Source organism: Chenopodium album, chromosome 5 (genome assembly GCF_948465745.1).
Source record: "Chenopodium album chromosome 5, dcCheAlbu1.1, whole genome shotgun sequence".
Lineage (NCBI taxonomy): Eukaryota > Viridiplantae > Streptophyta > Magnoliopsida > Caryophyllales > Amaranthaceae > Chenopodium > Chenopodium album.
In genome coordinates, this window is record NC_137838.1 from 74,138,981 (window position 1) to 74,156,298 (window position 17,318).

Here is a 17,318-nt window from a genome sequence, read left to right on the forward strand (position 1 = left end):
CACCACAGAAGGGTCAGAAGATGATGAGGGTTGTTGTGGTTGGTTCTTCTGGCTAGCATTGGGATGATAATATTTCTGCTGCTGTTGTTGTGACACCTGTGGTTCTTGTGGTGGTGGATTTTGAACATTAGTACTCCGGTAGGAAAGGTACGGATGATTCCGATACCCAGGATTGTAGGTGTTGGAGTATGGGTTATTCTGCCTATAAGCTTGAAAGGCATTAACTTGCTCCACGGAACTCCTATAATCTTGCTCCCAATGACCTATAATACCACAATTTTCACATAAAGCCTCATTAGAATTATTATTAATCGCAAAAACATTAGCTACATTAGCAGTGCTCAGATTATCTAATTTTTGGCAAATAGAGGTCAACTGAGCTTGCAAAAAGGATATAGAGTCAACACTATGCTTCCCCTTGTTCGCAAATCCTCTAGGATTACCATATTGGGAATTGTGTATTGTCATGTCTTCGATAACCTGACCTGCATCTTCAACATCAAGATTCATAATCTCCCACTAGCTGCAGAATCTAAAATTATTCGAGAAGAATTTCTAAGGCCATTATAAAAGGCTTGGATTAACTGCCATTGTGCTAAATTATGGTGGGGGCAGTCTCTTTGTAGATCCTTGAACCTCTCCCAAGCCTCATATAAAGATTCATCGGCTTCTTGGGCAAAGTTCTGAATCGCACTCCGTAGTACGGCTATTCTCTCTGCAGGATAATACTTGTTATAGAAATTCAAAACAAGAGTTTCCCAGTCAGTTATACCAAGTGCAGTTCTATTTAAGCCATTAAACCACAATTTAGCTTTTCCAGTTAAAGAGAAGGGAAATAGAATCTCCCTGATTTGGTCTTGAGTGACCCCGGCTTGCCTGATGGTGTTGCAATATTGACAATAGTCGGCAATGTGAAGATTCGGGTCTTCACCCTTGGCACCACTGAATTGCTTCCTCTCTATCATCGTTATAAATTGAGGCTTAATTTCGAATTGAACCCCATCAAGAGCCGGAGTAGGGGTGAGATGTGGAAAATCTGTAAGCTTGAGTTATGAGTAATCACTAAGCTTCTTTGGAGCTTTCATCTCTGATTCTGGATTTGATGATACCTCTGAATCGCTAGAACCAGTTGGAGGATCACGGTGATTATTATTATTATCACCAGAATCCGCCAGGATTTGCTTGTAGAGATTTTTCTGTCTATGGAAGGAACGTTCGATCTCAGGATCGAATGGGATGTACCCTGATCTGGAACACCTGGGCATAAACAAAAACTAGAAGCAAATGTGAGATTTGCCTCAGAGAACTAATGTTCTATGAGACAAAAAAAAATAACCTAGACTACAAAAATAATCATAAATAAAAATGAAACCGTTTCCCCGGCAACGGCGCCAAATTTTGACAGGGTAAAGTCGTATCCCCTAATCAAAAGTAATTACCTAAGTCCTCTAACTAAAGTAGATAGGGAAGTAGGGTCGAACTCCACAGGGAAACAAGTCTTTCTATTCCTAATTAACTAATATAATCTAGATTATGAAGTAACCAATATATAAGTTGAATATGAAACTAAACTACGAAGATTGAGAATAGGGAGAAAACAATATAAAAAAGGATCTAGGGCATAGGTTCACCAATAAATAATATTCCAGGGTAGAATATAATAATCATTCATCAATGCATATATTAATCAGATTATAAAGGGCTTTCGCTACGTATTATAATCACACAATTAATTTACCGGTATTAAATCTCATCTTTCGAATCTCAACCTAACCATTTATAAATTAACCTGCCTATTGAAACTAGACCTAAACATCAATTCTCATCTGTCGAATCTCGAATCAATATTGTTAAACTCATGCGTAAAATATCTGCGCAAATCTAGTCACAGAGCATTAAATCAATCAATAGGAAATTAATCTAGCATTGATAATTAACAACAATAAATTACCCCTTCATATTATTTATGGATCCCCATAAACCCTAGAAAGAAAACTACTCACACATAATAGAAACTAAACTAATCAAAGCAATAAAGTAAGACATGATTAAAGGAATAAAATAAACAACTAAGATTAAGAGAAGAGAAATCGTTACCAAAATAAATCTGGAATTAAGAGTAGATTAAGAACAAAGGTTTAAGAGAAAGAAAATCTAAGAGAATAATTAAGAGAGTTTAAGAAAGAGTAAAAGGAAAAAGATAGAGAGAGAAAGCGTTAAAAACGTATTACGGAGGAGTATTTATACTCCGTACAAATCCTAAACCAAAACAAACTAAAACGACGCTAATCGTCTCCTAACAAATACACGCGCCCGATCGTGCGAGGCACCGCCCGATCGGGCGCGCCTTTTTACTCTCTAATACCAATCTCGCGCCCGGCCGGGCGGCTCACTTGGGCCACTATTTGGACTACGATTGGGCCCCAATTCTTCGGGCCAATCTGGATTTCCTCTTTGGGTCTTGATTACTCGGTCCAAATGCCCCGGTATCACCTATACCGAGCCCTTAATCACCGGTTCGATGGCTCTAACCAGCCCTGGGCTATAAAATCTGGTCGTGCTTCTCCAATGCTCGTGATTGCTCCAAAATATCTCGGGAAAATACTTCAAAAGCATAAATCCCTGCAAAAGTCAACCAAATCTACGAAAACACTAGAAAACACCAATTAGTAATAAAAGTGGCTCTAAAGAGCCAAAAACACTACTAATTACGACCAAGGGACGGGGGTAAAATAATATATAAAATAGACACATCAGACAGCCATAAGGGCGAGAGATAAGAATTAATACCATGAACACCTAAAATTGGGAGAGAATTTTAAACAACTTGAGCTATCCTCAATCTCAAATATGTGTTTTTTTTTTTAAAAGCTTTCTTGCATCTGGTATAACATAAAGTTGTTGTTCTCTTCACCTTAAATCAATAATATTCCATAAGAATAATTTCAATTCAGTTTAAATAAGTTTAGTTTTACTAAAATAAGTCTAGTTTAGTAAAAAATAATTTAAGTTTAATAAATGTAAAGAAGAAATATAGTAGAGAATTAATAAAAATAATTTCAGTTCAATAGAATTAATTTCACTTCAATAACATTAGTTCTAGTTCAGATTAAATAATTTCAGTCTAATATTACCTCCGTTAAATGTTATGTGCAACTTTGAGGTATTATTTGTGAGATATAAAATATTCCAAAGTTGCACATAACATTTAACGAAGGTAGTAAAAATAATTTCGTTTAAGCAAAAATAAGGTGAAGTAAACATGGTCGAAAGAATATGCATTCAATTTAGTGATCTAAACTTACTTGAATATTTATGGGCTTAATCAAAATTATCTTATAGTATGGACAGGGCTATAGATTTTAATTTTATATTATTTTATATTTGTTATTTAGGTGGCCAAAATTAATTAGAATATAAGTGTTAGTATAATTCCATTAGTAGAAGAAAGATTAGCTTTGAGTTGAAATCATATTTACAAAATAATATCCTTACAAAGTTACAAGTTAGGATTAGCTTTCCTAGACTAGGTTTTGTCATAAAAAATTTTAGACTAATTATTCAACTGATACATGTGTGATGGTGTTTAATGAAAAATATTATTATGGCATTGAAATTTATAGAATTTTATGCAAGTTTAGCTTGTGTATATCTTGGCCTTATTTGGTTACAAATTATAAGCTCATGATGCTTAGTGCTTCTTGACTGAGATTCAAGATCTCAAGCCTCTTAACTGCGATTAAAGGTTATACTCGAAACAAAATTACCCCTTAGTCGTATTTCACGAGGCTTGCCCGGATTATCATCACCTTGATAAACATGATTTGTTTATCAAATGGAAATTTGTAATTAAATGGAAAAAAAAAAAATGTTTATGGTAAAATTGCTAACACCATTAGCAGTTATACCATGAATAATTTTTTTTTTGGGCACTGTTCATAGTAGAATCTCTAATGGTGTTAGCTGTTCTACCATGAATAGTGAAAAAAAAAAAAAAAAAAAAAAAAAAAAGTCAATGCTAATGATGATAAAACCCCTAACACTATTAGTGGTTATTCCTTCAACAATGTTTTTTTGTTATTTAATTTACAAATTTGCCACTATGATAAACAACTCACGTTTATCAAGGTGACAAACTTGTATTTTCTGGTATTTCACTTAAGAAATCAAACAAACAAAACTAATTTGTGTAGCACATTAATTATAACCAGCGAGAGCGGATCTTTTAATCAAGAATGCTAATAAGCTTTGGTTAAGGAGTCCACATTTTTTCCCCTTAATTATCATGCATCATTTGATTAAAAAATATATTAGTTTGCCTACAATTAAGGCCCCGTTCACTTCACCTTATTTTTGTTGAATTGAAATTAATTTTACTAAACTGAGATTATTTTTGCTAAATTTAAATTATTTTTACTGGACTGAAATTATTTTTACTGAACTGAAATTAATTTTTCTGAACTGAATTTATTTGTATTGATTCCCTATTATATTTCTTCTTTAGAGTTAGGCCCCATTCACTTCACCTTATTTTTGCTGAACTGAAATTATTTTTACTGAAGTGAAATTATTTTTGTTGAACTTAAATTATTTTTACTTAATCGAAATTATTTTTACTGAACTGAAATTAATTTTGCTGAACTGAAATTATTTTTACTGATTCTCTGTTATATTTATTCTTTCAACTTACTGATTATTACTGAACTGAAATTATTTTTGTTAAACTAAACTTATTTTTACTGATGTGAAATTATTTTTGCTAAACTGAAATTATTTTTTACTGAACTGAAAGTATTTTTACTGAATATTATTATTTTAAGGTGAAGTGAACAGGGCCTTACAAATTTTTGCTGAACCTAAATTATTTTTACTTACTTAAAATTAATTTTATTGAACTGAACTTATTTTTACTAAAGTAAAATTATTTATACTAAATATTTTTTTTAAGGTGGACTAATAAGGGTCTAATTTACTTAACATTTTCTCATGGGTATATGTACGTATTATTAGATTGGATAAATATATAAATATTATATTTTATTATCATTGTGGTATTGTTAATTTGTTATTAAGGAATATGCCTGTAAAAAAATCACAGAAATATAGAATCATTTTTTTTTTTTAAGACATATAGAATCATGTTCGTTCCCGTGCATTTTGTGTAGGCTTTGATGTGCACATATCTTTGACTATTATTATCTTTTATATATATACTTTGAAACAAAACTAACAAGATTGAGTGGGAATTTTTTTTTATTTTCTGGTGCAATAATTATTATTTTGTTCTTTTAAAGATTAAGTGTGAGTTTTTTTTTTTTTTTTTTTCGTGCATAAAGATAATCAGGACTTCAAAAGTTTCACCATATACATAAAAAAAATATGGGAAAATGGAATAGATAATATAAATAGATAAATGGAACACCTAATGTGAACATTATCAATTTGTTTTTTTCTCGTACATTTTTGTTATGCAGTATATAAGTTATTAGAATGAAACAATATGAAGCATTATTATGGAATTGATCATGTAATCATACTATGATAAACTATTTTCAATTTTTCAGTATACGTGTTACTCAAATAAAGGTGTTCAAAATCAATTCACACAAAGTGTCAAAATCAATTTAAATTCCAATATGGAGTATATAATTAAGCCTTACACTTGTGTGTATATGTTTAAACTATCACATTTTCAATTCATTTAATTTTCACGTGCATAATTTTTTTTGGTGTTTAAAAAGCCACAAGGGCAGGTGATGAGAATTGACGTCAGGATCTCTTAAAATCAAGACAGAAACTCTAACCACTTGAGCTATATATCCCCCGCTCTCGTAATTTGACATTAGAACGTAAGATGGGTAATAAGACACCCAAGTAAGTATCCAACCACTCGTGAAGCTAAGTTTGATAAGGTTTAAGCTTTTGCATGGACATATATACCAACCATTTAGAAGCATTGCATGACTCAACATATACACCTTGAAATGGCTAAATAAGTCAAGCAACATCATAATCCTAGTTTTATCTTTGAGGACAAGAATATGACACATTTTCCCTCAAAGTATAGGACATAGTGACACACTTGTCAAGTTGTCATACGTCTCGAACGCTTGACTTGCTACTAAAATCGTTGGAATTAGGAAAATAATCATAGTATAAATATAAGGGAGAAAGTAATCCATGACTCTAATTAAGCACATCCACCTAAGATAATTCCTCTGCGTTTTTGTTGGTTACCACGTTTCTTTAATTAAATTTGTCAACACACTAATTTATTTATTTTTTTAATCATCAATGGATTAATTAAATTTTTAAAAATTTAATTTGATGTTACAAACTATACTTTAAAACAAATTTAACAAGAACGTACACAGGCTGACGTTGTTGTACAGTTTCTTGAGTGATGTCGCGTGAATATCGATTATGTATAGATGTAGGCATATAGCCATATAGGCATATAACAAATGTCGCCTAAATATTGATTATGTACCAAACTAAAATAGTATCCCAATCCCATAAAATATCTGAACAATAAAAGTTTCCAAATGAAGTATGATTGAAATGTAGGGATTATTGGGGAATATCCTTTCACTTTTTTTTTTTTTTTTTTTTTTTAAGAAAGACAAAAAAAATTGGTACTTTGGTAGTGCTTGATTTTGAATCAGTCAGTTGTCAAACTAAAAACCATGCTTTGAAGGGGCGGCAGAGGGGGGCTGTGCAACTACTCTGTTTAACTGCCACGTGGTCACTTGACAGTTTGTTTCAAGACTTGAAGTTCGTTGGGTAGTTAATTGCGTCATTTCATCTCTCTCTTTTTTTTTTTTTAAATTAAATCTTATCTTATCCAAAAAAATATATTATTGTAATATATTTATTCCATCATTTGTGCTAATGAAAAAGTTTAGTTTGATGAAGTCTTAGGATTAGGTATATCCATTGCTATTGATTTAGTGCATCAAAAGGTTATCACTAATTTTCTTTCCTAGTAGTTTCTTGAGCTTTAATTTGCCTAAGTATTGTATTTTTTACTCTTACATTATATCTAATCTCACTTTATATGCAATAATATGGGGACCACCTAGCACTGTCAAAACGATTTGACAGTTCGGTTTGAAATCGGTTCAGTATTAAATCGGGTCGGTTTAAGTGTCTCGCGGGTCGGTTTCAGTTCGGTTTAAATAGTTATCAGTTCGATTCGGTTTCGGTTTATTCTTGAGCGGTTTTAATTCGGTTCGGGTTGTAAACGGTTCGGTGCTGCCGGGTTGCGGTTTGTTAACGGTTCGGTGTAAACGGTTTTTATACCGATTCAAACAGTTTCGGGTTGGAAAAGGTTTCGAGTTACAAACGATTCGGTTCTTTTTCGGTTCAGTTTTATTTTGGTTCGGTTTGTTAACGGGTTCTCCTTTTATACGATTGAACGTTATTCGGGTCAGTTTCATTTTACGTGTGCTAAATTATGGTTCGAAACGGTTTTTTAATTTCAAAAAGTCGGTTTTTAATTGGGTCGTTTGGATTCGGGTAGTTAAACGATTTTGATTTGAAATTTCATAGTACTTGCTAACCTTTTGCTGGTTAACAAGTTTTATATCAAGCCAATACTTCATCACTTCATATTTAGTCATTAGACATTATATTATATACAAATTCTCATCGATTTCAAAAATACATATCATGTTATTTCAAGTTTAGTCATACTGATCTTAGTAGTTTATTACGAAGTAACGTAGATTATAAAAGTTTAGTATATTAATGAATTATTATTGTTTTACTATCACATTATTAGCTGCTTCTTATTCAATCATCTAATTGATGTGTCATAATCATGATTTGATGAGTTATTGTGACATCGAAATTACAATTTGATTTATAGACGGTTCGATTTGTAAGTGGTTCGGTTTATAAACGGTTCGGTGCAAACGGGTTGCAGTTTGTTAACAATAAGGTTCAAACGGTTTCGGGTTGGAAACAGTTTCGGGTTAGAAACGGTTCGGTTCTTTTTCGGTTCGGTTTGATTTCAGTTCAGTTTAGAACTGGTTCGGTTTGTTAACGGGTTCGGTTCTTATACGGTTTGACATTATTCGGATCGGTTCGGTTTCGGATTTACTTAAATACGGTTCGGGTCAGTTTTCGATTTTACAAAATCGATTTTTAATCGGTTCGGTTCTCATTTGGATCGGTTGGTTTCGGACAGTTAAACGGTTTCGGTTTGAAATTTGACAGCACTAGCACCACCCAAACCAATGACTAATTAACATTCAAAACATATTAATTCAATTTTACAATGACAATTTCAAGAGCTACAAATGCAGATGCCGGTCACACAGCAAATTGTCCAAAACAATGCAAATAGTCAATTTTGAATTCCGCCCGATCAAATTGGTATTTGCTCGGTCAAGCAAGCAACAAAACCATAAAAAAAACATGGTAAAATCTAACACTACCCTTCGCTGGATTAGGTGTGCAACATCTCAGGGCCAATTCTCTTCGGCTTAATTTCAGTTCGGTGCAGCTCCAACCAGTTCAGTTCGGTTCCTAATTTCCTTATCTTATATACAATCCATTCCAGTTCTATTCAGTTCAGTTTAGCTTCAATTTGTCCAATTCAGTAAATCAGAAGATGCCTTAGTTAATGCTGATGTTTCATAATCATATTATTTTTTATTTCTTCAAATTTTTATGTTCATAATTAAATGCATTATATTCATAATAATATTTTATATGTTCATATATAATTTTAAATATTCATAATGTAAATATGTGTTGTTCATGATATATAAATTAAATCTGTTTATGCATATGTTGTCTTTTTTAAATGTTTATGTTCATATTTTGAAATGTTATGTTCACTTTCTGAAATGCATAAGTTCATATTTTTTATGCCTATGTTCACTTTCTGAAAAGCTAATGTTCACATTTAAGGGAACCTATGCATATGTTCATATTTTGCATGATTATGTTCATTGTTATAAAAAAAATGCAGAAATTCAGATAAAATTCAATTCATTAGAATTAAGAAAATCATATACTACCTCCGTTAACATTTAGTTGCAACTTTGGAATATTTTATGTCTCTCAAATAATACCCCAAAGTTGCAACTAAATGTTAACGGAGGTAGTATAACCTAATGAATCGAAGTTAATCACAAAGTCACCACATAAGAAATCGAAAATCACACATTTTTATGCCTATGTTCACTTTCTGAAAAGCTAATGTTCATATTTTTTATGCCTATGTTCACTTTTTAAAAAGCTTATATTCATATTGTGTTGTTGTTACACCTATTTCTAGGTGCATGAATGTGCACCTAAGAATATGCGATATATATGTATTTAACTCGAGATGTTGTCCAAGGCTCCAAGCCCAACTAGTTATGACCATATATGATCCTTAAGTTCCATATTCAATATATATTCTAACATAGTTTAGGTTCCATTTTACACCTAGAACATAATGATCATTTTTGGGATAGAGAAAAAGGGGGGGGGGGGTGAATCTTAAAGTAAAGAAGTTAAAAATACTTTTATAATCTAAAAGATATCAATGGAATTGCCAAGTATCCTAAAGTGCAATCATGCATTATCATTTTAAACAAGCAGAAGTTGTAGAGTAATAACACAAAGATTTGTAGTATAAACAATTGATTACTAGTTCAAATTCCTCTTCTATTGTAAAGCTAATCATTCACTTTTTTTTTTAACCTATGTGCTTCGTATTGGTATTATCTTTCTCTAAATTAAAACAAAACATAAAATGTTCCACAAATCCTATCATATTTACAAGTAATTGAGCGTTATTTGTATGGCTGGTCACACCATGTAGCCGGCTAACACATACCAAAACACTAATTGAGTAACCCCTGACTGACCGAATAACCCCTGATTGACCGAATAAAATCTGATTAACCGAGTATCCCCTGACTCACCAAGTCATGACCGAGTAAACTCTGACCAACTAACTTCAGCCACATATAAAACTTATTGTGTAAATTTATTTGAATAAGTTATACAAAAAAAAAAAAAACAAAAAAAAAAAAAAAACACTATTGAATTCAAAATATAGGGATCATTCTGTATGTTGGCCCTGTTTGAAAAATTTGAAAAAGTGGTGGGCAGCGATATGTGGGCCGTGTGGCCCAAGTCCAATCGAGTTACATCTTTCATTTTAAATTAATTGACGTTCAGAATTGATGAAAATTAAAACATAGCCTTCATAGGTCGTATACTCGTATGCCTTATCATACAAAATCATGAATAAAGTTATAAAGTATGCCATAACTTTTGACATATTTTTGTTATAAAAAAAATATGTTTATATAAACAATACAAGTAATGGAATATATTTTTACATAACTAAGGGCTTGTTCATATTTACTGAACTGAACTGATTGGAGCTGAATTGTACTAAACTGAACTAAAATGAATATTTTATGAGAGAAGGAAATTAGGAGCTGAACTAATGTAACTGAAATGAAATAAAGCTGAAGTGAACAGGCCCTAAAAGGAATTTTACAACAATAAGCATATGAATAGTTAACAATAATTATTGCATCATCCCTCTAAGCTTCGTTCTCCTCATTTTATTTTCGTTCTCCTCTTCTATATCAACAAAACGACACGCCTTCCAAGATGGGATGTCAAGAAATTGGGATATTTTAGGTGAAAGCAATCAAGTAATATCAAATTCTAATGAGTGATACTTGAATACATTGATCAAGTGGTTTGATTTATTTAGTACAATGTATCACAAAAAGATCTTTTGTTTTCCTCAACATATTCTCAAACCAATTATGAAAAGTATGATATATAACAAATGGAACAAGAAATTTGTTGTGCAACAAATCTTCCCTCAACCTCTTGAATAGAGTTTCGCTAGAGTTTCCATTAGAACGCTCTTCATAGCGATTATCCTTCTCTGTTTTCTCCATCACTATGCTTAATTATGCATATGAAAAGCGAGTTTTTTACGTAGCATAATGGAAGAAATGGCATAAAAGCTAGTGCATTCAAAGCATTGAGGAAAATGCATAAGAGCCGTATTCAAAGCCGTCAATCTGGTATGTATTGCATCCCAGGATGTTGAAATGTCCATTAGCTTCCTCAATTCGCTGAGAAGTAGAGCTACTAACATATACTTCATATGAAAATCAACTTCTCATGCATTTATACGTCAACCAAATATGTAATTAGTGACAGCGTTAGTAACATATAGCCCAACCCAAAGCCTAGCAACTCGAGATTATGCCTAGAGAGTGCCTCTGAATCTAACAGTCACAATCCAAATGTGATAAACCTGATCAAGAAGAGAATCATTCCAAGACCCCTATAGGGCTCTTTAATCTTTATTCGACATCCTGGCTTGGTTGGAACACTTTGAGTTTTGTACAAGGTCATTTTCATGTAGAAATGGCAAACAAACACGATTGCTTACAAAACACAAATAGTGCTAGTTTCAAGCAAGTAGAAAGAATTTGGTTGTATATACTAGTGTCTCCAAGATTTCAAGTGACCTACAAACAAACCCCTACCTGTGATTTTTTTGTAAAAAAAAGCAGGCCACTTGAAGTATTGAGCACAAGAGCACCACTTCTCATTCCGGACCGATACATACCAACTTCCAAGTTGAAAACAACTACAACAAGCATGATTTCAGCAAATATGAAGACATGAATGAACTCCCTTAAGCATGGCACAGTAGCGCCATAACCTCTTTATCCCCATCTAGAGTTCCAACAACCAATATATCAACTTGCCTTCTGGTCCTCTAGAAAATGGATTTCTGGTATGTTCTCTCTCCATCTCAAATTACAAAGCAGTTTTGACTAATTTAACAATGCAAAAGGGAAGAACAATAAGTACTGACTTCCATGGATGGGCAGGCAGAAATAAGGTCTAGGTTGCCGAGTGTCAGGTATGGGACATATACCCAAGTGTCAGGTATGGGATAGATATCCAAATGCCAGGTATACTTGGTGCAAAATTTCCACACTTCTTGAATTAGACAGAGGTGTGACTCCTGTGAGAGCACGACATTCAAGAAGTGATGAAACATACACCAAATCCTCAAAGACTTCATGTTTTTTACCATACAATTAGGCATTTTAGGTTCACAATTTTCAGCAATGCTTCAGGTGTAACTCATGCTTCTGGTTGGATTTCTTATCTCAACCCCAATTTCAAGCACATCACCTGTCGCATAGTTTTTCTTTTGATATCTTTCTCTAATTTTTTATTTTAAAAAAACCTTTACATAAAAGTGCTTCAAAATAACTGAAATTTTGGGATTAGAATCAGAAGTATTGAGAAAAGATTTCATACCCTTATTAGAGGATCAAGTGTCCAAAATGGGTTCCAAAAGTAACATAAATAATGTCAAACAACATAATTACAAGATATTGTTGCACAAATCCTGCTAAGCTGGATCTCTACCATCAGTGATCACACTTCAATACCAAATCAAAGAACTCCAATTACTTAGTACATACATAGAGTTCATTAAAATAATTACTAGCCGTTGCCAAGGGCTCTATAGGTAACCTAAACTCATATTTTAGGATTTGCTATCAAGTCAGAATAGTATACCTACTATAACATTCAGAGGAATAGGGAAAAAAAAAAGATTGGGAGCAAAAATCACATTTTCACCATCAAAACGTACAATCTGACCTCAAAAATGTTTCATCATGATGCAGCTTCAGCAACAGATTTCAATTTCTTTGGGGGTGGATTTCCTCCAGAAATCACCACATAAGAATAAAAGAGCAGCATCGCCGCACTGTGATAAGCATGACACAAGTAAGCAAGAAATCATTTATAAAAGCATAGCTTTACCAATGACAAAGATGAACAGTGAGAATAGCAACATACCTCACTAAAACATAAAGTCCTGATGGAAACAGTTTCTTTGACTGCAAACACATAGAGTAAATCGAAATTAACTTAAATGCACTAGACAGTCACAACCTAGCAAGCACTAATGAGTATTCACATACCACGGAGTAGTTCTGAAAGTTCTTCCACAACAAGGTTGCTGCAAGAACTGAACAACAGAATATGCAAGAGTCAAAGATATAGAAACATTAAGAAAAATGCATGATGTCAAGACAATACAGTAAGTAAGAAAAAAGCAGTCTAATGCTATCAAGTTTATAAGTCATTAATGAAAGCGGTAACTTGGCTGTTCACACAAAATCGGAGTATAGAAATTAAAAATAAATAAATAAAATAAAATAAACAGAAACGATTATTAATAATTTTATTCATTCCGCACACACAGAAATAAAAAGAGCTACACAACCTTCCTTCTAAGATATTTTCTTTGGTCATAATGACGAAAGATTGGAGGAACAACTCAAAGGCTACATGCCCAGTAGTCCAGTACATAGTGTGTAGAGTTGTAGACCTAAAGAGGAAAGAGGAGACTCTTAGGGGCCATTTGGTTTGCACAGGGTAAACAGAATGGAATCAAGAAAGAACAAGAGAGAGAATGGAAAGCAAAACCATTTGATTTGAATTGTTGTTTGGTAACATTTGGTAATTCACCTCTCCTTTTCCTTTCACTATTGCACCAACACCCTATTTCTTTCTCCGCTCTTTCTCCTCCCATCCTTGCTCCCACCACTGCCGTCCCTTCACCTAGCCGCCTCGCCACCGATTTCGCCCCTCTTCACCTTGCTTCCATTGCCTCCCCCTCTCTGGGTTGTGGGTTATTGGATGGTTGCTGGTTGTTTGGTTGTTTTATGGTGGAAAGGGGTGGGTTTTCAAAGAGGTGGGTTTTCACAGATGCATGGGATGTAGGTTTGGGGAGGGTGACACTGGTTGTAGGTAGTTAGGTGGGGTGGTACCTGTGGTGGTGATGAAGGTGATGGTGGCAGTTGGATGGTTGTGGAGGTGGTTGCTGCTGGTGGTAGTGTTGGTGGGTATGGTTGTGTGGTGTTGTATGGGGCAGCTCAAGAAAGGGATTGGAAATACCATTGGGGGTGGTGGAAACAAGAAAGGGAAAGGGAGTGGGAAAACTAACCAAACAAACAAACTAAGGGAATCAAGCTCGTTGATTTCCTTAACCTTTCTTGAAGACCCCAAGGGCCCCTTAGTAGTTTGATATCCATGGAAAAGTGAAAACCCTATAGGTGAGGAAATGGTTGTAGTGGTTCCTTCTTAAATCGGAATTCATATGAGATATCAATCTTTAAACACAATGACATTCATTTTAATTGGTTCTTTCAATAGTTCAGGAAGTCTGTTGTTGTCATCTGCAATGGGTTCAAAACCAGATGTGATAGTCATGAAACCAAGAAAATGTAATATATGATGTACGTAAACTATGAGTCAGATTATAAATTGGAGTAGTTTGTTAAGAATGTAAGTGACTATGGTCAATTAGAGATGAGAATGACAAATTGTGATGCAGCTGGTTCAGACATTCCCCCACCCTGCCACTCCTGCTGTAAACTAATGGCCAACTAGCAACTACCAAGACAGCAAGTGCATCGCATAGCACGTAGATTTGCCCATATAAGACATTGGTCCATGGAAGATTAAAATATGTTAGGAATCCTAATTTATGAGCCAGTATGATTATGATATCCTCTGGAAGCAGGTTGGTCGTCTAATATCTTACCAATAAATTAAAACATATAAATAGCAAAAAGGCCATTAATAACTTTGTCAATGAAAATACAACGTATTTCGAGAGCAATATATATGCGTACCTGCTTGTCCAATAATAAGAGGGAAACTTGATTTGCCTTCTTTCCAAACCTTTAAACTGATTATACTGAATGCTAGAATAGCACCACCAAAAAGAACACCTGTTCCAAGAGAGGCCAAGTTCCTCGAAAAAATAGAACCAAGAAGTCCCCCAGTGAGAACAAAACCACCTGTTACAAAGTCACAATTAACCTGAAGTTTATTCTGCTGCCTCAAACGCAAAAACAAATGATAATATCTACTCTTTTTTGGGTAATAAACCATAACAAACCCATATTAATTACTCCTGAACAGTGTTTGACAAGATGCAATAGAGAGACACCTAAACTCTGCAGCACGAGGGCTTAGAAGGATCTAGGTGAGGCATATTCGCCAAATTGCAAAAATGTGCAGCGGCCACATTAATTTCATATATGTAACCTATTTTCACACTTACAACTATAGTTTTGAGAATAGCGCCTCAAACCTGCACTTTGCAGGTAAGTCTAGGATCCCTACCACCTCAGTGACTCTTGAGTCATAAATCTCTTAATAATGCTCCTAAAAGCTAAAAATTCTTGTTATATGAAACTAATTTCTCTAAAATAATTGCATTATATACAAGTATTTATCTATCAAGTGTTTCGGGATCGTACCCATATCCATAGCTTTTTAATCATGTGCAACTTTAAGTCTTTAACGGGAGCTCTTCAAGCACACAAACCTATATGTACGTGATCAACTCAAGAATAATAGAGATGTTGTGCCTACTGCCGAATTTCCAATATATTGAGAATCTATTAAACTTAACAATCAAAATGTGAAATATCCAAACACACACACACTCACCAAAAGGGATACCGAAGCAAAAGTCGTGGATCTTAGCCGCCTTCTTCTGCTCAACGACATCCGGAATCAAAGTTCCATTCCCACCAATTTTTCCATTAACATGTTCCTCTGTCTCAGGATACGATTTCTCAACCGGTTCCACGGTTGGGCTCGATAAATCAGCCGCATAACTTAGCTTAGGCATGTTGCCTGAACTAGAGGTTTCAGCATCCTGTCCTTCAACGCTCCTAACAACTGATAACTATCAAAGTACCTTCCACCATCAGTATTATTTCAACAAAATTACATGAATATCAACCATATGCATAGATCATTATCAACATAAACATCAATTTCACCTATTATAGCAACAAAATTAGAATAATTAATTACATCTACATCAAAATCAAAGCATAATTATTATGCTGATTGATCTACATCGCTACAAATCATTAAGTTACAATTGCATACAAAAATTCATAATTGCTACAAATTATATGAAATGTTGAACATTTTTCGTAAAGATCTCAAATTGAAGGATAAATAAAGCTGTCAAATGAAATTAAACGAGAAAATATCGAAAAATTAGGGTTTTGATGAACAATTTGGTACCTTTGAACGATGATTGAAGAATAGCGACGACGATCGGCGTTGTTGGAGATGAAAATTGCGGCTGATGTAAGAGGAGCATGATAATTGAGAGATTGTTGCTGCCATTTTTACGATCTTGGATTGAAAAATCGATCGAAAATATTTGTGATTGGATTTGGCTGAATTGTGGAAATTGGTTTACAATGAAATTGGAAAGTGTGGGAATAAATAAATTGAAATGCGTGGGTATAAATGCGTGGAATAAATTCAATGGAAAGGTGTTAACTACCACCAGAACGGAGTTGAATAGTTTTCCACGATAATAACGAGGGTTAGATTGTGCCTGTGCCATGGTTTGACTAGGAATATGGACCTAACAACTAAAGTCATCTTGATCGGGTTTAGGTCATTTTAGGTGCCGTTTAAGTTTAAAACGGATCAAATCTAGGTTTTAAGTTTGATTTTGTTTTATAATTGTCAAATTAGGTGCACTTCAAGTTGAGACTTCAAGCTAATATTGAAGTAAGTCATTTCAGGTCAAGTAGCTAAGTGCTTTGGCCTTATGGAGTTTTGGGTAGGTGTCAAGTAGCTAAGCGCTTTGGCCTTGTGCATGTGTGGGTTGAAAGTGATGCTAAAGGTGTGGTGAACAAGATTAAACAGGCAAAGAATGATCTTTCTCCTAATTGGCTGATCTATGATGATATAATTGTCTTGCCAAGTCTTTTCATCATGTGTTTTAATATCATGTACATAGAGCAGGAAATACAATTGCCCATCTTGTAGCTCGATAGAATATTAGGATACCGTGGTAGTGATGAATTTGTATGTTTTGGTAACGTCCAGCAAAGCATTTTAGCTCTTGCAGAGTTTGATTTGGAATAAAATCTTGCTAATGTCTTTTCTAAAAAAAAATCATTTCTAGTCAAATCAATAGTTATAAAGAAAACATGACATGTTACTATTCTTTCACAAATAATTTTTTTTTTTTTTTAAAAAGTTATGTGGCTGACCACATTATGTGCCCGAAGTTACATGATCAAGGGTTATGTGATCGGTCAAGGGTTACTTGATCGGTCAACAATAACTCAGTCCATCAAGAGTTACCTGATTATTATTTCGGTGTGTCAGCTTGCCACACAGAAAACGCGTTGACTTTAGGTTTTTGAGTCATACGGTCCTACCAAATTATAACATTGGCAAACATTGGCGCCTTT

General features: G+C 33.9%; 1 protein-coding gene and 1 non-coding gene across 2 annotated transcripts; one reads left to right on the plus strand and one right to left on the minus strand.

The window, feature by feature from the left end:
- The first annotated feature begins 597 nt into the window (after window positions 1-597).
- Window positions 598-704, plus strand: LOC145633447 (small nucleolar RNA R71). Its single transcript, XR_014112772.1, has one exon. It is a non-coding gene; the product is annotated as a small nucleolar RNA R71 (small nucleolar RNA).
- Window positions 705-12,328: 11,624 nt separating this feature from the next.
- On the minus strand, window positions 12,329-16,407 carry LOC145632287 (protein FATTY ACID EXPORT 1, chloroplastic-like). Its single transcript, XM_081684619.1, has 6 exons — window positions 16,126-16,407; window positions 15,535-15,775; window positions 14,709-14,876; window positions 12,990-13,036; window positions 12,865-12,905; window positions 12,329-12,772 (listed from the first exon to the last, which is right to left on the minus strand). The coding sequence occupies exons 1-6, from the start codon at window positions 16,228-16,230 to the stop codon at window positions 12,679-12,681; spliced, it is 696 nt and encodes a 231-aa protein (XP_081540745.1). The 5' UTR covers window positions 16,231-16,407; the 3' UTR covers window positions 12,329-12,678.
- Window positions 16,408-17,318: the final 911 nt, after the last annotated feature.